Genomic DNA, 20,668 nt, shown 5'->3' with positions numbered 1-20,668 from the left:
ACAGGTCATAAAACACAGTAGTAGAAATTTGCATGAAGGTTAGTAGAAATCAGTATATTTATTTATTGTGGCAAGAAAGGCATGGTAAACAGAGCTTTCAAAGGCGCAAATCCGGTGCTTATGGTTATATAATGTATCATCTGCAATGACCTCCGAAATTCGCGGCGCTGTGCGTGATTAGAAAAACCACGCGGCACACAGGGAATCCCGAACAGCCAACCACTAAAAAAATGCCTTGCTTCAAGCTTCACACCAGTCTTGGAAATGCCACAGATTACGTCTGGTATGTACCTGAAGTCTGAAGTGTTCACTGTGTTTTGCCTAAAAAACCTAAAGCCTTAGGCCGAAAAAACAAAAATAACGACGCATAGCTAGAGCTTGTTGCTCGTGCGAAGTAAAAGTTGATCGCACTTTACCAGTTATCTATTGAAAAGTATATAGTAAATTTTGTGGAGATTAGAAAAAGTATAATTATCTTAAGAAAGAACTAGATTTCGCTATCACTTTTCGGAAACACGCCAGGAATCAGTAAATTCCATATCCTTATCACTGAATCACTAAATATCTGAAGAAACACAAATCAGTAGACCTACTTATAAATCAGCAGCTGTGGAAACACTGGCCCGGCGGTTCGGAATGCTGCCGGACATTTTGGTTGCTATGCCGTGCGTATCTGGAAACTTCGATGAAGAAAATGTAATCAATGCTATGCGAAGCGTTTTGCAGGCAACTAGGTATTTGGCTCCGTTTGGGGTACTGCACCAGACGGACCAACGTATTTTATGTAACGTCAAGCATCAGTGTGCGTGTAACGCGGGCATGTGCGTCAAAAGCAGCAAGACGACGATGGCGGCGGCATTGATTGAGTGCTTCCTTTGAATATGAAGGGCACGGCGTTAGTATGACGGCGATAGTATGACTGCTTATTTCTCTCTCTCTCTCTCTTTTTCGTCACTCCAGCGAAGAAACGTGGGACAACCTGCCTCGTTACGACTCGGGTGGACCTCGCAGCCGGCGCAGCGTAGAACACAGCTTCTCAAAGCGCTAGCAGCCACGAGGGAAGGATGGGAGAAACTTGCACGCTCTCGCTTCTGCACGTAAGCAAGCAAACCGCTGATATGCCACGCGACGCACGCGAAGGACAGTGCGAAGGTTGGCACGCGCGTTTGATTCCCGTGTCTGTGCCCGAATGGAAACTGCCGCGTGCCCTCGCTCGTGCTATGCGACGTGCCGCGCCCGCCAGACATGTGAACGAGTCGTTATATAGATCGCGTTGGCACGAGAGAAGTTATGCGTGTGACCTAAAATTAAAAAAAAAATCTGAGGTTTTATGTGCCAAAACAAGAACCTGATCGTGAGGCACGGCGTAGTGGAGGGCTTCCGACTAATTCTTACCATCTGGGGTTTATAGCGCACTTAAATCTAAGTACACGCGCGTTCTTGCATCTTGTCAGTGCGCTCCGCGGGACCGCGGCGGCCTTCCCTACCACTCGGAATGCGCCTGCGTTCGCGGTTGGTGTCCAGCTCGAGGTGAACATATTCGCTCGGTATCCTCGCGTCGTGAACCAAACACCCTGGATTCCTCAGCGTGTTTCATTTCTTGCGTGCAGTTCAGCTAGCTGGCATTCTTGAGAATGAGGTTAATTAATTCCCTTTATTTAGTCTGCTCCCGCGTGTTGTCCTTCCTTTGTGGTCAAAAGCACTTCAAAGCCAGCAGATGATATTATTAAGAAGTGAAAACGGAACGAGGGGACTTTGCCATTCGACCGATTGGACGATTTTGACGCCCCAAAGCTGAGTCATTGCGGTGTATTACGGCCATAATTGTGACAAACGGTTCTTTGAGACGCAGCGAAAACTCGACGCACGGCGCTTTATCATTCTTATGCATTACGTGCACAAGCAATGTCAAATACTATTACAGCAGACTCGGATGAAACACCATCGAACACTTCCGACTTTTTCAAGTTTTTCGGGCGGTTCTTGGCAATAGCGTCCGGAAAGTCCGCACAAGGCGGTAAGTGTGCCTTTTCACAAGCGGGATTATGTAAGAATCCCGCTAACTCAAGATAGCGCCCTTCGCCAAGAGCTTTCTGCAGTAGCTTGAACAACAACCTCGCGCCTCTTCACAAGTCAAGCCACGCACATACGCTAAGCGAGTTTTTAAAGTTTCGAAAAGGCACGTCAAAATCACGAACGGCGTGATTTCATGCAAGCTGGAATACCTGCATGATATACGAGGGGAGCATGCATGCCACGGCACTGCTAGAGATGCTACAAGAGCCACGCGCTGGCACTTAAAGGTTGCCCGCACTGCATTCCTCAAACCCGGCGACAACTCTCTGCGGCAGCGCCGAAAAAGATACGGAGCCGAAGCACACATTTTTTTTTTTTTTTTTACTGCTCATCTGCACGTAATCAGCGAATGTAAGCAACTGTAAGCTACGTACCGTAAAACAAACCATACCACTTATTATGTTTATTTTTTTACAGTGAAGCTGTATATGACTAGTTTCTAGCGGATTGATGCCTTGGGCCAAAAACCGCGTGCCGATCCCGAAGATAGTGCAATACCGGGCCGACCCGCGGCGGGGGTGAAACAGGCTTTAAGCACCCCGCCAACTTGCAAAAATAAATTTAATATGTCGGGTACAACACGGGTTGTGTTAGATATTAAGCCGATAAGAAGAGATACTACACTTTGGCCCGCGTCGGCCATGTATACGCTCGCACCGCCCTCTCTTTGTCGGCGTTCCAAGCGCTTGCGTATCTCCTTCCGCTCTCCCGTGTTGGCGGTCCCGTCGAAGCGCCCCGCGTGTCTAGTTTCGTCCGGCTCCTGGGGGCAACGGTCCCGTCGTCCACGCGAATGTATATACAAGTCACGGTAAACGAATCCGTACCTATGTTCAAAATTGTATTTATGGTCGTATGAACCATTACTTAAGGGGGTATGAGCCATTCATTGTCTTACGTGACCGAGGCATTCAATAACAGAGGCGATACGCGAATGTGTGTGCATACCTATCGTCAGGGTAACCACCGATCAGAACAATAAATATGTTGGTACCTTTGTTCGAAATTCTATGTCACCTCTGTGTCGTGTGCTAAACAGCTTCGCTGGTCATCCACCTTCACAGAGTGGAATGGCTCTGAATGTCTTTTTTTTTTCAAGATGTATTTCGCAAGAAATAAAATCATTTCTTAGGAAAAGGATTTCCGTTTTTTGATGTTCCTAGTTTTCTAGCTTTCTGACATCCAAGTCTGGTTTTCCTGGTCCCATAAACCGCCAGCAAATCTTCGGCACTGTTCGGCGTAGTATAAGTAATACAAGAGCAGAAGCTCCGAAGGTGCGAGCGCGTGCGCATATCGTTGGCTTTACTGCCACAGAATGTTGTCGCCGGTTATAGTTAAAGTAAGAGAGGAATTAAAATATTTTTAAAAAGCGAAAGCTATAATTTCAATACTGCGAGCACGGCCTTGCGGCTTAACGCGCTTCGATTCCATGCTAGAGTCTCTTAGAACAAAAAAAAAAAAAGGACTGCGCAAGAGAGCTCAGTCAAGGACTTCGGAACATTTCGTCATGAGAAACGCTTGTAACTTTGCTCGTTCTAAACGAACGAGCGTCGACAGTAGGCCGTGTTTATGCGTTTCAGCTGCGCAACTGTAAATTGACTCCACTGCCGCACGCGGGCTCGCTCCCTCACTGCAGAACGATGCTATGCTGTCGCGGACTTGCATTGAGTGCTTTGCGGCTCGCATGCTGAGCTGGCTGTAGCAGGGCGGCGCGCTCGTGTGGGCCCACTAGCGCCGCCACTGTTTCAATGCGGGAGCAGTTCGGAGCTCGCAAATCCGTACATGCGCCCTCTGCGTTACGCCGTCATCGTCATCGTCGGATCATCTCCCCTCACCGTCAGCTTCAACCTCACCAAATGGCGAAGAAAGACAAAACCGTGCTTACCACGGTAACTGGGAGCCCTAACACATGCCCGCGCGACAATGCGCCATTGGGAGTTGAACGCCCCCCTGGTTCGTCTATCACCCTGCCCCCCCCCTCTTTTCCCCCCTTTATTACATGTGCGTAAAAGATAATCTAGAAAAAGATATACTGCAAGCAGAAAACACTACAATACTAAACACATTCACTGAAAAGTCGGGCAAGTAATTGCTCAATAAAGGTATCCAGTCCGGCGGTCGCTCTTGCGCTGGATATACACTTCGAACATAAACAGCCGATTTCCGGAAGAAGGACCGAGCGCTCCGCGGTGTTTCAGCATGCATGTCACACATTACACCGCTATGCAGGAAAAGAACATAAACATATGTCGTATATGGTAAGTCACAGGAATATTTACAATGTAGAGAAGTAATCGTACATGTGGTATGGTGTCTGAATCTTGCTTAAACGTTCCTTAAAGAATGTCCCAGAAGAACACGGCATCCCGAAAGTCTACGAAACGACTCCGAGCTGTCGGCCAACGCTTGGGCTTTGCAATTTGTGCGGGGTTTTGTACGCCACGCACACTCTGCAGAGCGTGTATATCGGAGGCCACAGCGAACAGCAGCGGACGAAGGCGGCGTGGTACACGTATACAGGAAAGAATGATTTGATAAAATGGTGTTTTCCGCGATGTAAGAGCCCGCTGCTTTTGCGCCGTGAATGAGATGAAAGCCGAAGGAATCGCTGTGTGTTGATTTTTACGTTTACGTATTGCGTTTAGGAGTTGCGCTACAGCATCCTTACTTTCTTATCATATGCCAACCACAGGTTCGTAAACATCGCTTCCGAGGAAGGTATGCGGTCCTATTAAAGAGGGAGTCAGCGCGAAGGGAATGCCGAGAGAAAGCGCGCTGATATTTCAGAAAAGAAAAAAATTCCAGCGAGATACATTGAATGCAAGGTAACACACTCGGTTAACTTCACTGAAAAGCGCGGGAACTAACGTGTTTTATAAATCTAATGGCTTTATTTCGCATTTCTCCCGTTTTCGTGGCCGGTGGATGAGCTTTCGCTGCAGATATACAAAGCTCTGGGTCGTCAGAAAGTTGAGAGGAATACGGCAATCGCGTTCTATACGCCGGCGCTCGCGCCGCTGGAGACACCACACAGATAACGAATTGGCTTTTTCTCTGTTACTCACCTGTACTACCGCTACAGACGCGCTGGTTATCGACTCTGTCCTTTGCGGAATTGCGCAATGAAACAACAAGCGTTACCTAAATGTCATCATTGCAGCAGATATGAACTCTCAAGCGCATCATTCCTTTAATTTGTTTATTCCTTTATAGAAGAGTTCGGCTATTCGCTTTCATTGACAATTGTCGACGGTGGTTTCTGGAAATTATTATTATTATTATTATTATTATTATTATTATTATTATTATTATTATTATTATTATTATTATTATTATTATTATTATTTGTAAGTTGTGTTGTCGACATATATTAGTGACACAAGTTCACGCCCACGCTATTGACAACGTCGCAATAAGGGAAAGCCCTCACTACCTCAGGATACCCACGTGGTCGTGAGGGCGCCACGGCCGAAATGCCTCTCGCGCTTCGGCTCGCTAGGCATGCCGGGCGCGCTCGCTCGCGTCGTGCACGTTAGGAACTCGGCAAGCGCGAGCTTTTGTTTCCTGAAGGTTGTTCCGGCTGCTTTCTGCTGTCAAGCCTGAAGCGCAGTTTGATTTTGCTCAAAACCGTGCCAGTAGTGAAAAATTGAGGCTTAGGTAGTGAAAGCTATGTATGACGTAGTAGTTCAGCGGAAACCCGCAAGGTGGAGCGAAGTAATTGATAAAGGGAAAATGAGACATCCACCCAATCGTGGCAATTCCTACAAAGGAAACTCATACGGGTTCTTCGAAAGCAAAGCTTCACAGTTGAAGACTGCGAAGCTTTCCTTTCGAGGAACCCGTATGGGTTGCCTTTGTAGCACTTAGCTACGGTTAGGTGAAAAAAGAATGCGCGCAAACTTATCGTATAAACATTTGTACTATATTGCGCTCAAAGCGTGAAGATACCAGTTATTACTTGGCTACGGCCGATCACTGCATTTTACGCGAGGAACAGCGACCTTGATATTTGGTGTGAACCTTGATGTACTGCACATATAAGACGGATACTGCCTGAAACATTCCATCGAGCTTCTGTTGGTCTGTTGAGCTGTTATAGTTCTTATATTCAGGCACTATAATGATGCGTAAACGGAAGAGTTAGGTGCGCACTTTCTACAAGATAACTTGCTACAACTGTCTCTGTTTTCCGCAACAACCACTCAGAAATAGTGTTGTTCAGGTCTTTAGTACGACTGCGTGTCATATAACTTGACGAATATTTGTGCAGAAATCGCCTCGTACTTAAGTATTGTGGCTAAGGAAGCTTTAACTACGGACAAAGTCAGATTTCCCTATTAACGTACATGTAAAACGCACAAATGCTTTCATGGGACAACAGCTGCATTTATTTCAATCAAGTTTGTTGAAATTGAGAGAGAAAGTGGAAATCTAAAATCTCTAGGAAGCAGATTTTTTATTTGAGACATGGAATATATTATAAAAATTGCTGGAACTTGAAAACGTAAGAAAAATACAAACACAAAGTTTACTAACCCATAACTCGGCACCCAAAACAGACATTGCCGCTCCGTTAATCTGTGAGAGTATCTGAGGCGGACAAATTTTGCAATGAGTTTACAGCTCGCGTGGAATCGCTAGTGTTTACTATGTTTCTGCAATGCCTACTCACAACGTAGCGGTATAGTTCAGAGCGGTGTACACTACATCACCTTTGTACACTTTAGATGTTTTCATTGGCGCGGTTTACAGAATTGTGACATTGTTTTTTGCTGATGAGTTCCAGACTTGCAACCTCGGTACTTGGGCTTTTTGAAATACTGCAGTTTTAAAGTATTTGTCTAACAAACACTGGTGGCATAAATTGAAAATTCACTTCCTGCAGATACCGGCGTTTACTGTTTACTTTTAAATGCAACGAACCGGATTAGAATCGGTGCATTTGTAATAAAAAAATACGATTTCTTCGTTCCCATACATTTATATAGGAGCTCCCGAGCTAAAGATTCATTTTGAGATCGATAGCCATGACATGAAGGACGGTGGGGTGGCCCATATAATGCAGCAGACTTTATTCAACAATACGGTACACCCCTTTCACAATGGCGCCAACCACCCATCGTTACGGTAAGGTATTTACTGCTCGCTAAACCAATTCGTTCGTTAACACTTCGAATTTACGCCACGAAGCAGTCCTTTACAGCGCCAGTTGGCACGCCTACATTATACTCTAGGCAGGAGAGCCGAGCATGTGCTCCCCTAAGCAGGGAAACTAAAGTACCGTGTGCAGCGGCATGTCTCGAACAAAACGGTTAACTTCATCAGTCCACAAAGCACGTCCGCATAAAGAATATGTCACAAGAATCCTATGAGTGCGCTTGATTTTGAACACCTGCCAGAATGATTGTAGTTTCGGTGTGGAACGCACAACAAATGAGGCTTCGGCTTCTTGTAGTCTGTAACCACGCGGTCTCAGAGACATATCTAGCCCAGAGAGGTGGACCGGGCAGCTGTGTCATATTGAATCTTTCGTAACTGTTCCTGAAGCAACACAAATCTGTAAATCACTGACGTGAGTTCAACGAGTAGGGTTGAAAGATAAATACATACTGGCCACTGCTTTTCCGTACACCGACAATCGTTGCAGTTCAGTTCCTGTCGCTGTCGAACAGCCTACGCTTGGTAAGCAGTTCACAAAGATGCCGCTGGCAGTATCTAGACTTCAGTGCTAGCTCGGTCCTCGACAAATGCGGCAACTGTGTGTTTTACCATGTACTGCTGGTGATGACAAAGCAAATTATATGGGGTTAAATTCAAGCTAAATGTTTTAAAAGTGACATACAGCAAGCATTTGCTACGTACTTGTTGCACTGCTTCAAATATTCTTGTAGTCTCTTGGTCAAGTGTTCAATCTTATTTGGCCTTGATTTTTTTCCCTGGAATGCTAACCTAGGGGTATAATACCGCGCATGAAGGATTCGCAACACGCAAGGCCGACCAACGTCGGCCAGCGCTGTAAACGCTACTTTTAAGAAATAGATTGTAGGGCCATTTTTATAAAATTTTGCACAACACCCAACCGAAAAAGTTATTTGAAAATACCGTCGGGAGTGTGCTACTATACATATCTAGAGCGAACAAACGAAAACATTATCTTGCGCACGCGTACGCCGCCTGCACTCTAGCAGACAACAGACGCGAGCACTGGCCCTGGCGTCACGCTGGATGGATGGATGTTATGAGCGTTCCCTTTGGAACGGGGCGGTGGATTGCGCCGCCAAGCTCTTGCTATTATACTGCCTAAGGTCCAACCTAGATTACAAAAGAAGAAAAAAAAAGAAAAAGAAATCCCCCCCGATGAATTCCCACAACCAAAGTTTCCGAACCGCTATTGTGAACTTTGTTTTAGTACGCCCACGTTGTTTGTCGTTTCCCTACTTTTCTTCCACCAATCTTCCAACCGCCTCTCTATTGCTGGCACGTTTACATCCCCCTTGCTCTCGCTGAACCGAAGGGCTTCAATGAAGCCAGTGGTGCCTAAATCGACCGATGGGCAGATATCTTCACATTCCAATAAAACGTGCTCCATCGTTTCCCTAGCTTTACCGCAGCAAGTACATGCGTCTTCTTGGGTGCACGCGAGCGTAGGGAGCCTCGATGTCAGCGCCGCCTCCAGCGCGGATCGAGGCACCCTACGCGAGCGGCGCTCGCAGCGCCCCTGTTGGTAGCGTTCGGGGCTAATAGACTTTCTTGCACGCGGCTTGGCAGCAGCGAGCCTGCCATGCTAAGTACCTTTCGGTTTCGTGTGCTATTAGCCTACTATGCCGAGGAAAAGAAAACATTTACAAGTTGCCTCAATACGCGAGATGTCCCTTTCTACGTTTTCAAATAAAACAAATGCCACGTCGTGCATCAAGCACAGCTATTTATAATTTTTCGTCTAATATACACAGCGCAATTTATTTCTAATTTGTGGTTCACTGCAGACGAGCGGAAAATCCGCGGGCTTCTGTTCTGACGCATTATACGGCGGCTCGCCATTGCCTTTCTTGCTCGCTCTATTTCTGTGCTCGGGAAAACCGGAAGCTTGCCAAAGTCTCTGTTTGTAAAAGTTCAATCCACTGTAAACACCCTGTCGTACCGTATGTGAAAAAACAAACAGAGTAAACCTCCAGACACCGATCTGACGGTCAAACAGCGAGTCAGCGCGACCACACGATAAACTTCAGCACGAGAAATTGAGGTTTCGCCAAAAGTGCGAAGCATGTGGCAGCAATATAGCTAACGCATTAGTGCACGCAACACCACTCGCAGAAAACATTCTCGGCAGAATGCGAAGCTGATGCTGAATAATGTCTTCCAAGTCAAGGAATTATGATCAAATCCTGGAGGCTGGGCAGCGTCACTGTCATCCACACACCTCACAGCATTTAACCAATAGAGCTAACCAATGAGTGTCTTCAGCAGAATATCTCAGCAGCTCTATCGCTTGACTCTGACAATCATCCTCCGATGGTTGATGCCGTATCCCGGCTCAGTTCACTTACTTGCCGCATCTGGGGCTCTACGTTACTGCGCCGTGGAAACTTCGTATGTTAGAACTCGCGGTGCGCCCCGTGCAGGCGGAGCGGCCGAGCTTTGCTCTAATGTTCTTAATTCCCGAGTATGAGTAGCAGTGGCACGTGCCCTATTTTGAGGGATTTGCCTAACATCGGGCGGTGTGAGCAAAAAAACAACTTTTTATGTGGTCTTATATTTAAACTTAAAACCACTGGAAGCAGCGAAGGAAAACGCAAAAACTGAAACCATTCGCGTCAGATTGACGCGAATCCCTTGAGAAGCCACGGCTCCTTGTTCCTTCCTGACCCCTTCCTTACACGTCATCTCTTTCTTTAACCCCTTGCGGCGCTCCCGCTATAGTGGGAAATGTTTTTTCGTCACTCACACCTTCGTGCTGATTCGTACGGAAGAAGTCACTGCTCTGCGCATCCGTCGGGTTCTCTTGCAGAAACAGACAAACGCAACTGATGCTAGGGTGCCCGCCGGGATACGTTCATAAATTCATGACTGCCTGGTGCAGTGTAGCACCGCACCACTACCAATGCTTCGTGAGGCAATGCCGTTCGCAGCGCTCGAATCCGTCGCTGTCTCGAGCTCTTCGAAACTGCATTTCACCCACAGGTATCACTCCGCATAAAATACGTCTTTAGCCAAAATGACTTTAAACTAGAGATGTAAACGGTTGAAGGAAACATTAAAAATTTCGGAAACGAGCAGGTTTCTTTTTCTTTAGTTTTTTTTTTCCAACCAGGATGAATTTGAAGAAAGAAAAGAAAAAAAAAGAACTTTCCGCAGAATTCTGTTACGATGCGACTCCTTTCGACATATCTAAATCTTTGGTAAAAAGCAGTAGCTTGGGAGTCTGCGAAGCGCCTGGATTAATCCACGTGATGGCAAGGACTTTGCTTCAACCAACCACACAGCGCTGTGTGCGTGTCGCTCTCTCGTGTTCTTGTCTTGTCTTGTCTCTCTCGTGTCGCTCTCTCGAGCCTTGAGTAGCAAGCAGGCTTGGAACTTTTGCCCTTACGGCTTTTGCATTATGCCAGTTTAGCGCCTATCGCGCAGCGTACTAGTTCAATATAAGAACTAATCATTTCTTATACACGGCTGGGCATGCTTCGATTCGCTTCTGGACTTCCTTGGGTCACGTGATATTTTCTGTACCTCACAGCGCGACCTTAGCGCTGTGTGCGTGTCGCTCTCTCGTGTCCTTGTCTTTTTTGCGCTGTGTCCTTTTTCCAATACTCAAGGCTGTTGGGCAAGTTTTTTCTGAAGCTCATGCAAGAAGCCTTATGGCAATCTTTCTTGCTAAAGCTGTTGGTAACAGGAGTGCCGTAAGAAACTGTGAAACCAGGAACCACGCACTTTATCTTATTTGATAAACACGAATAAATAAATAATCGCTTTTTTCTATGCTATTCCTACTGAAAAGGCCTATGACCTCCGTATCCAATGATCGCATCGAACACATTAACATATGAACACCACACAGATTTATGACCACATATTTTAGACGGCTATATTCTGACGTTAAATAATCTTATAGTACCAGGGGGAATAACAGAGTTGCAGTATGAAAGACGGTGAAGCAGAACAACGACAGTTCAGTAACATACTTCTACACAGATGCGTTGCTATTCTTTCACTTGTATTCGCGACACGTCGGAAAAATAAGCTCAAACATCTAAACTGGTTATTGACAACAACAACGCTACTATAATAAAAACAAAATGCAATTAAATGTAGACTTGATTTCACTGTCTATACAGGCACAAGTTTAAGGGGATGATTTTTACATCATTGCACACTACCCGCCTTGTAGACAGCTTTACCTTACCAATGGCTATAGAAGATGGTTAGTGCAAAAATGCTGGTCCAACGCAAAACATCCTCACAGGTGAACCACTCTGCGAATTTAGATCCCAACTGCGGAGAGCGCCTCACGCTTCCACAACCGGGCGTGGTTCATTTTTCAGGCATGGTTTAAGTAGTTCACGGTATCCGTACCGCCAAACCTGCATGCCGTGTTCAATCCTTCAAATGCGCGACCAGTCAGTGACGGTTTCACAAGCTGGCCATTGCACTCTAACCGAAATGCAACAACGTGGCCACCTATCCGCGTTTACAATTACACCGCGACTGGGCGCACACAATAACCACAAGAGTCTCGCACTCATACTAATAAACTGCACACGCTGCAGCGGCGACACGACACCAAAGCAGCACAGGATTTGTCACAAGTCTGTGCACGTCACTGACGGAGGCGTCTCTGATCTTCGACGAAACAAAGGCGCTTCGTTCACAATAAAGCAGGCGTCAGCGAAACGCACAATAACAAGCGTGGCGCGTAAAGCTGGTACGACAATTGGTGAACACAGACACAAACGCTGAAAAATAAAATGCCGAATAGAAACTGCAATCGCTGAATTATATACATATATATAAAAGAAGACAACATAGACGACGATAGAACTAGCTCAGGGCTCTAGAATCCCCTCATCGTTCGCAAGACGACGAAGCCACGGCTTCCAAGCCGTTCCGCGAAAGCCATTCCGCGAGGCTGGCCGCTCTGCAAGACTTCCAAGTTTGACAGGCAAAGCACGCTTTACAGGCTTCCTCTTTGAAGGGACGCTAGAGGGAAAGAGGCGCTTCCTCAAAGGCTTCGCCTCAAGGGCCGACAGAGACGAAAGGATTCGCTCGTAATAACAAGACTGCAAAACAATACGTTGCACTTGTAGAAGTGGGCGTGCCTCTGTTTTTATTTGTTTCGCTTCCTTTCCCTACCGGACCCGTACACCTGCTCTCGCTCAATTCGTCATCGCTGCATCAGCGAGGGGACAAACACGACAAAAACAGCGCAACGTGAACGAAACGAGACTACAGTCGAGTTTAGTCTCTGCCAACCTAGCGAAATATAATACGATGCAGCGTATCTTATTGGTACTTGTTCACATATTTGTACGTGACCGGTCGTTTTTCATGGCAGAGAATGCTTGACTAGTGCTTTCGTTTTCTTGCTACCATGGTTAACGCTGGTTGTCACCTCGTGCGACAACAATGAATCAGCGTGAAAAAAAGAAAAGGGAGTTTTCGAACGGTCAACAACATTTACATTGTTTGCATTTCTTTTTTCTAGCGTGAAGCCAATTTGCATGAATACTTTAGACGCGCTTTATAGTTTTCTTCAACCGTTGTAGGCATAAATAATCAATATTTCTGTAACAGTTAAAAGCCGCACAAGCCTCGCATACGCCTCTTATGTAAGCCCTGATTTGTAAGGCTCATTGTGCTTCGTGCCTTACCTGCGTGCAACCCAAAAAGATTAAATAATAATAAAACATAATAAAATAAAGAAACGATTAATAGCGTGGATGATGCAGCTTGGATGGTTAAATTTCTGAAAGAAATCGCACGAATCATACAGAACACAGGCGAGAAAAGAATGCGTGTAGCACGCGCTCAAGCTCTAGGTTTCTGTGTGCTATGTACGATTAAGTTTTCACTAAAGTTTAAAATTAGTATAAAATGAATTTATTTCTGGGTCGTACAGGCCCATTTGGACTGTAATTCACCAGAGTGACGTCGTTAAGTATAACATGGCGCGTATTTACAGTCACACTGCAGCTTGTACTTCATAGGAGTTGTCAACTATCATGTTTTATGCAAATTACTTCTTTTGCAGCCATCGATGCAATGTGCATGTCGGGGCGAGCGCTATCGAAGACACACCACATAGCATGTTACGTGCTATATGAATTAGTTTTGTATTGTAATCTTTAATGAAAGGTAGTTTTACATTTCTGTTCATATTCGTAATAGGAGCACAATCATTATTTAGAACGAAATATTTCCCGAAGGAAGATATTTAAACATCCCGTATGCTTCCCTTGGCTTCATAGACAAATACCAACACCCCTTATGAAACACTGGAATTCTATATTTCTTTGGTTCAGGCTCTCTTTCGTTTTACGCGCAAACGTACATGTCCCATCTGTGAAATCGGCGAGATTAAGTCGGAGGCCACTAAGCTGGTAAAGGGAAGCTATGACGGAGAGGGGGGGAGGGGAATAGGCGGAGCGTCACGGAGGAGGAATCTAGGCAGAGGCGCTCTGGGTTCACCTCCTCTCGCAGTTGGTACGGGCTCTGTGTGCGCTATGGATGTACCGGGTTCGTATGTCGATCGGCAGCCGAGCGAGAAGGACGGAGCAACAACGCAAGCGGTAGGCACGAGCTGAACAAGACCGGCAAAAAGCGCGGCATAGGCGTGCCAAGGAGACTCCCGATGATAGTGCTAGGCGTCTGGCGACGGTGCGGGTGTGTCAAGCAAGACGGCATAGCTTAGCAACTTCGGAACAGCACCCATACGCTTGCGTGTAACCAGCGTTCACGATGTGAAACGTTACTGAATTTTTTTCTGTATTTACTTTACTCGGTCTAGGTTCACCCCTGATTCCAACGGGAAAGCAAGTTACCTACAGGCAACGATATTTAAGCCACCAGTATAAGTAATGGCGGTCTTCCTTTTCTTTTTTTTTCATTTCAAGTTTCGTATTTTTTTTTATTCTGATAATATGGGACCGCAGCTGTGTTTTGTGCTTCTTTTACATGTGCTCCAAGGGACCACGACAACAAGTTTTCGAATCTGAAATGTGCATTGAGTGGTAATCCGAACGCATCCCATCACAAGCTGGCAAATATTGAATACATTCCGTACGGCACATATGTTACGTATAATTATTTGCTATCGCATTTGAACCGTACAGCATTACAGTAACACTAATGCGTGGCCTCATCACTAGTGTTCCGCGTTGTTCTGACGTGACTTCGTTCACACACGTGCACCACGGCTACCGGCGATCAGTCAGACATCGTTTATCCAAGCGTTCTCTGGCTTGTGCTGTTCTTAACGCACGAGTGAAAGTGATTGCTGGCACAATGCATAGGCGGCGTCCTCGCTGGCGATGCCCCTTCTCGGCCGGCACGATGTGTACACGGTTTTGTACCAGATGGCCCCCGCGACTCGTGACGTCACAGACATCACATGCAAAACACGGTTGGTCACTGTCGGTGAGAGGGGTCCAAAGTGAGAGATTTCATATTGAAATTTCTGTTTAAAATCTGCTCTGAAAGCTCAGCTTTCTTTCTTTCTCAATAGGTAAACAACCATGGCATAAACCCTTTAAAAGAGACAAAAGAGTTTAGTCTGTTTTGGCTTCGACTGTGTCGCTTTCTTTTCCGTGCCAATGGTCTCTTGTGAGTAAAATTTGACACAATACATCCACAACGTAAACAAACCAGCTTGCTGGAGCAAAGGCATTGTTGTACTGCTGCAGGAACCATAGCATCAACTCGCAAACTTAAATATATCCACGTTCGGCAGAACGTCGCAAAAGTTCTCCACCTAACACTTGGACACACGTTTAAAAGGAACTGTGTGTGCCGAGGAGCACTCACTTCGCAAACGAATTTTAATGGTAGCTTACACAGCAGTCTGTGATTACAACAGTGTCTGCGATAGCTTTAACACGAATTAGAATAGCGTGTCAAAGTATACAATAGGCTACAAACATAATATCTGTAACACATGAAATTCGCGCGCATTTATATTCTATCTAATAAGAATTATTTGTCACAGGTGTCTTGCCCAACGTCCGATTAAGTTACAGGACGCAGGCCAGCAGCTATTCTCCATCAAGACCGCTAACCAACTCAATAAGTCATTTGCCAGCGTGCTTACTATTGAAAGGAACATGCCCCTCATCATGTACCTTGCCTCATTCTCAATGTGTTAGTATGCCGGATGTGGTTGTGACTCCGAAGGAAACATTAAAATCCATACACCGTCTTCCTAATAAATATTTACACAAATTTCAAAGTACTTTGTCCCGTCTTTGTCCCATGAACCGATTTCACGTTCACGATTCCACGTGTAATGCGTTCGTGCATTACAGAGCTCAGCAGCGAAGAAAAGTTTTCAGGCTCGCGAGGGGTATGTCACAGACGCACACCAATTTTTGTGATCATCCGGCCACAAAAATAGATTGTGGAAAAGATTTGCAACAAATACCGGAATGCTATTCCGCGTTCGGCCTTCTCAATCAGAAAATGCTGATTATATACGCCACCGCAAGTTATCTGAATATGTATTTGACACCACTAGTCGTTGTAAGTTGATATGCTGCTAAAAACCATCGGAAAGATTTTTTTAGCTTTCGATTTCGTGGTAACGCAGACACCGCGACAATAAATTGCAGTTGAGACATTAATGGGATCATAATAAGAAATATTAGGTCAAGATACACTGTAAACTACTCTTCTGCAATAGCGTAGCGGCTTTTTTACATGGCTTGGTAAGCCATGTACAAAGATGGTAAGCCAGATTTGTCTCCTCCATTTACGGCCCTAAAGTGGCTACCGGCTTAGCTACCGGCTTAGCTGAAATATACAGGCGGCATCGTGTAGCAAGCACGTATATTCTCGGGAAGTTTCCCACTGATACCGCATGTACGGTCTATCAAGGCAGCAAGTTGAACAGAATAACTCTGGAGCGAGCTTCTCACGTCACTTAATAATATGACCTAAAGCAACTGGGTTATTTGCGTGAGGTTGTCGAAATAAATATACTTTATTCGAAAATTGCTTTATTTATTCTGAGTTCAACATATACAGAAAAGACAGAAGTACAGCGCGTGGTGGTGGTGTTCTTGTGGCTGTTCAAAAACCAATTCGTTCTGAAAGTGTGCTTGTGCCATTATCTTCCACTGAAACCTGCTGGAGCATTGTAGGCTCCAGTTGATCACATTCTTCCGTTCTTATCGGTGTTTGCTATCGCCCTCCAGTCCCCAATTCTAATTTCATCCCATGCTTAACCTCTGAATTAGAAGACATTCGAAACGGGTTCCCTCGAGTCCCTATAATTTTAACAGTAGACTTCAACTACCCTGGAATCGATTGGAGCAATAATTTCGTTTTCAGCTCTAGCTCGTACAAAACGGAATGTCACAATTTTCTTCACACTCTGAACCTGTTTTCATTACAGCAGATAGTGAAAGAACCCTAACGTGACACCACCATTCTCGATCTTGTATGTACCACGCATCCTGACGCTATTTCTGGTAATGTTCTAGAAGTAATCAGTGATCACCAGTTAATCCAGTTTAATTATCAATTTAGCGCTAATTTCCACAGGAAAGTAACCCACCGAAAATATATTTATGACTATTCTAAAGCAAATACCTCCGCAATCAGTAGGTTTCTTAACGATTCCTTGTAACCTTTAGAGCATGACCTTAGAAACCGTTCTGTTGAGGAAAACTGGTCACTATTTAAGCACATAATATTGCGCGTAAGGGACATGTTTATCCCAAAACATTGTATTTGTCCCAGTCTGAAAAGCCCTTGGTTTACCCGGCATTTGAAACGCTTAATAGGAAGAAAGAAACGCGCTTACCGCACTGCTATGCATACTAACAAGGCTGACGCCTGGGCTAAGTACAGTGATATTGCAAGTCTTTGTAAAACTGAAACAAAAAAGTCTAAGGATTCATTCTTCAATACCACGCTACCAGGAATTCTAAAAACTAGTCCCAAGCACTTCTGGAAAATATTTAACCCTGGAAAGTCTGGAACTCAGCCTAACTTACAGGACGCAGGCCAGCAGCTCTCCCCCGTCAAGACCGCTAACCAACTCAATAAGTCATTTGCCAGCTTATTTACTAGTGAAAGGAACATGCCCCCATCATGTATCTTGCCTCATTCTCAGTGCTTTAGTATGCCTGATGTGGTTGCGACTCCGGAGGGAGTTTTAAAAGCCATACACCGTCTTCCTGATAAATCGAGTCCTGGTCCTGACGGTATACGATCTTACTAAAAATTACTGGTTCACACTCATCCGCTTTTCTGTGTATGCTTTTTCAGCAATCTACAGATGACAGTACCCTACCAGATGACAAGAAACTCGCGCATGTTTTTCCCATCTACAAATCGGGCAATCACGACGACTGCGGTAACTCCAGACCGATGAAATTAACGCCAATACCATGTCAAATCCTTGAGCACATTCTGTACAGTAACATCATGCAACACTTAGTAAATAACAATCTCCTTTTTCGGAACCAGCATGACTTTCAGCGATGGAAATCCTGTGAAACGCAGCTTTTCGAACTCATCACAGATATTCACTCGCCTATTCATTTATTAGGTCAAACTGATGCTGTGTTCATAGATTTTTCTAAAGCATTCGACCGGGTTCCTCATCACCACCTATATGTAAAGTTTCAAACCTTTAACATTAACGAGAGCACTATAAGTTGGATTCATATTTTTTTAACCGATAGATCGCAGGCTGTCTTACTTGATAACATTGTTTCTTCACCTACTGCTGCTAAATCTGGAGTTCCTCAGGGGTCCGTCTAAGGCCCACTATTATTCCTTTTGTACATTAGCGATCTCCCCAATAATATCTCTTCGCAAATTTATGCAGATGACTGTGTCATGTATTGTCAGATTAATGAACCTAGCGATTCTCGTCTTCTGCAGGCTGATTTGACTGCATTATCATCGTGGTGTGACATGTGGCTAATGCAGATTAATGTTAATAAAACCAAGGCAATGACATTCACTACACGTCGCTTGAAATTATCATTTTCTTATATCAACAATGCTGCCATTGAGCCGGTAAATCAGTTTAAATACCTCGGCGTCATCATGTCAACAAACTTAACATGGAAACAGTACATAGAATACATCACCACCAAGGCGAGTAAAACACTAGGACTAATACGTAAAACACTCCACATGGCTACGCCTGACACGAAGCTTCTGGTGTACAGCACTCTAGTCAGACCGCAGCTGGAAGATGCCTATATTATTTGGAATCCGCATCAGGCTTACTTAACGCTGTCACTGGAATCATTACGGAATCGTGCGATTCGTTTTATAACAAGCAACTACACACATGACAGTATTACACCACCTCGAGATACCTTAAATCTTTAAACACTGCAGCAACGAAGACGCATTTGTTTACTTCATTAGTTCTTCAAACTCTACCGCAGCACTTGTACTTTCCGACTAGAACTTATTCGCCCTGCTTCATACATCTCCCAACGCACAAAGCATACCTACCCAAGTATACCTACCCCATTGCAGGACTAACTTGTTCAAACTGCTTAGCCTTTAGCTATTAAACTTCGGAATGAACTGCCGAAAGACGTTGCGTATATCAAAAACTCTGACGCATTTTGTGCAGCTGTATCTTTATGAACCTGCGCCTTTATTTCTTGTTCTTTTTGTATTATCTGTGAGCGTGCGATAATGTTTTCCCCCCTTATGTAATACCCCTGTGGGGTCTTTAAAGGTACTATAAATAAATAAATAAATAAATAAATAAATAAATAAATAAAGAGCACTTACAGAATATGTGTGGGCTCTATCCCAGTCGCGTAGAACTGTTGTAGCTCGCATTTATCTTTTGACAACGTTTGTAATTTCCTTACGCTGAGTTCCACACAGCTGCAGTAGTACATAGCTCATCACACCCCACTCCAAGATTTAAGCGCCACTTGCGATGTAACTTTATACTCTGTCAAAACAAATGAGAGTTTCATTTCCACTTCATTACCTAAATTAATTATAGAATTGTCTAAAACTCATTCACGATAATGTTCTGTAGCCTGTCGGTAATTCCTCTCCCAGCAAAGTAAATTATTCTACAGCAGCCTGTTTGTCGGCACGCGTTTGCTCAAGCACACTCCTGCTTCAGCTCCTAAACAGCATTAAACGCTGACGTCGAGGCAATGTTTCCAAGGAAGTTTTATTTTCTTTCCTTCTTTCTTGTTTCAACGATAGCGACGTAAAAGTAAGCCGCACACCAAATATCCGAGTAAGAAAAGGAGGGCCTCGAGCACCGCGGACGCACGAGGCCAGCGGAAGCGGCGCGACACGCACGAGGCAGCGCCACAGTTAACAGCAGCAGGCGGCTGTCCTGTGGCGTCCACCGGCGCTCGGTATCGGGGGCAAGGTCGCGCGCTCGACTAGGTCTTGCGTGCGCCGCGACAGTGGGTTAGGGGCGCGCCGCCGCAGGCAGTGATCGCGGGGCACACAGCGACGCACAACGCGATGGCACAACGCAGCGACGGCCCCCGGGGTTCTAGCGAGGTGGGCGACCCCACGGGGTCCACGACCGGGAGGAGGGGGCGCGCATCCCAGTCGCGTACTCACTCGTCGCGGCGTGTAGCGCCTCCGGCCTGGTGGCTGCTCGAACGTTACTCCGGGCAGCGGCGATTCACAGTCGGCGAAGTTGACGCTGGGCGAGCGCAGGCAGCGTTGAGTCATGGCGACGCCGCTGACCAGCGCGGACTCGGAACGACGGATCCGACGCCGGAGGCCCGGTGGCCGCGCATGGTCGCGCCGCAGACCCGTAGTCGCGCCCCCCTGCCTCCGCCCAGGGACGCTGTTGGCCAGGCCCTGCTGCTGCCCTTCGGCACCCAAGGCAGCCGTGGTACAGGCCTCGCGGCCGCCCGCTTCGCCGAAGAGCGTCGTTCGCACCGGAGTAGTCGGACCGCCAGCGCAAGGAACACGGCGGGAGAGAGGAACGAAAAGGAGCAGCGGGAGGACCCCCACTGGACGCGAGGGTGCCGACAGCCCCGGGCACTGCTCCAAATATGGCGACCGCCGGTCACGTGGCGGCAATAGCTTCGTCGAGTCTGTGGAAACACTGCTGCCGACGCACAGCTCGGCCCCACGGTGCAACAGAATGGCCGTGCGCGTTCAGGTGGCGCGAAGATTGCAAACCGAGTTACGGGTATACGCCGGTACGCGTCGCGTGGGTCGGGAGTCGGGGGAGACCGTGGGGATGACTGCGCTCCAGTGCGCAAGCGCGGTGGGAAGCACGGGAGCGGGAGCAGGGCCGGGTTTCGCCGGCGCGTCGATGGAGAAGGTGCGGCCGCGGTCGTACAGGTGGCGGTACGCGACAGGGATTCGGTACCCTCTCATTTATAACGAGGGTGAAAGAAGGACCAAGTGGGATACCGGC

The 20,668-nt window shown here is 46.2% G+C and overlaps 1 protein-coding gene and 1 non-coding gene across 4 annotated transcripts in view; both read right to left on the bottom strand.

The window, feature by feature from the left end:
* The window catches only part of alpha-Catr (alpha-catenin related), a 192,611-nt gene that overhangs the window by 96,107 nt on the left and 75,836 nt on the right, over window positions 1-20,668 (bottom strand). The window contains exon 1 of one of the 3 annotated variants that reach the window (XM_055077415.2): window positions 19,855-20,249. The exons of 1 other annotated variant lie outside the window; for it this stretch is intronic. In XM_055077415.2, the coding sequence (XP_054933390.1) occupies window positions 19,855-19,968 (114 nt within the window). In that variant the 5' untranslated portion in view covers window positions 19,969-20,249. Of the gene's footprint in view, window positions 1-19,854; window positions 20,250-20,668 lie in introns of those variants that run through there. One more of the 3 variants, XM_055077413.2, reaches the window with a different exon arrangement.
* Window positions 2,541-2,723, bottom strand: LOC126542885 (U2 spliceosomal RNA). The gene has a single exon (XR_011892962.1). It is a non-coding gene; the product is annotated as a U2 spliceosomal RNA (small nuclear RNA).

This window comes from Dermacentor andersoni, chromosome 2 (genome assembly GCF_023375885.2).
Source record: "Dermacentor andersoni chromosome 2, qqDerAnde1_hic_scaffold, whole genome shotgun sequence".
NCBI lineage: Eukaryota > Metazoa > Arthropoda > Arachnida > Ixodida > Ixodidae > Dermacentor > Dermacentor andersoni.
The sequence above is the reverse complement of the archived record's forward strand: the minus strand, read 5'-3'. Positions and strand labels throughout refer to the sequence as shown.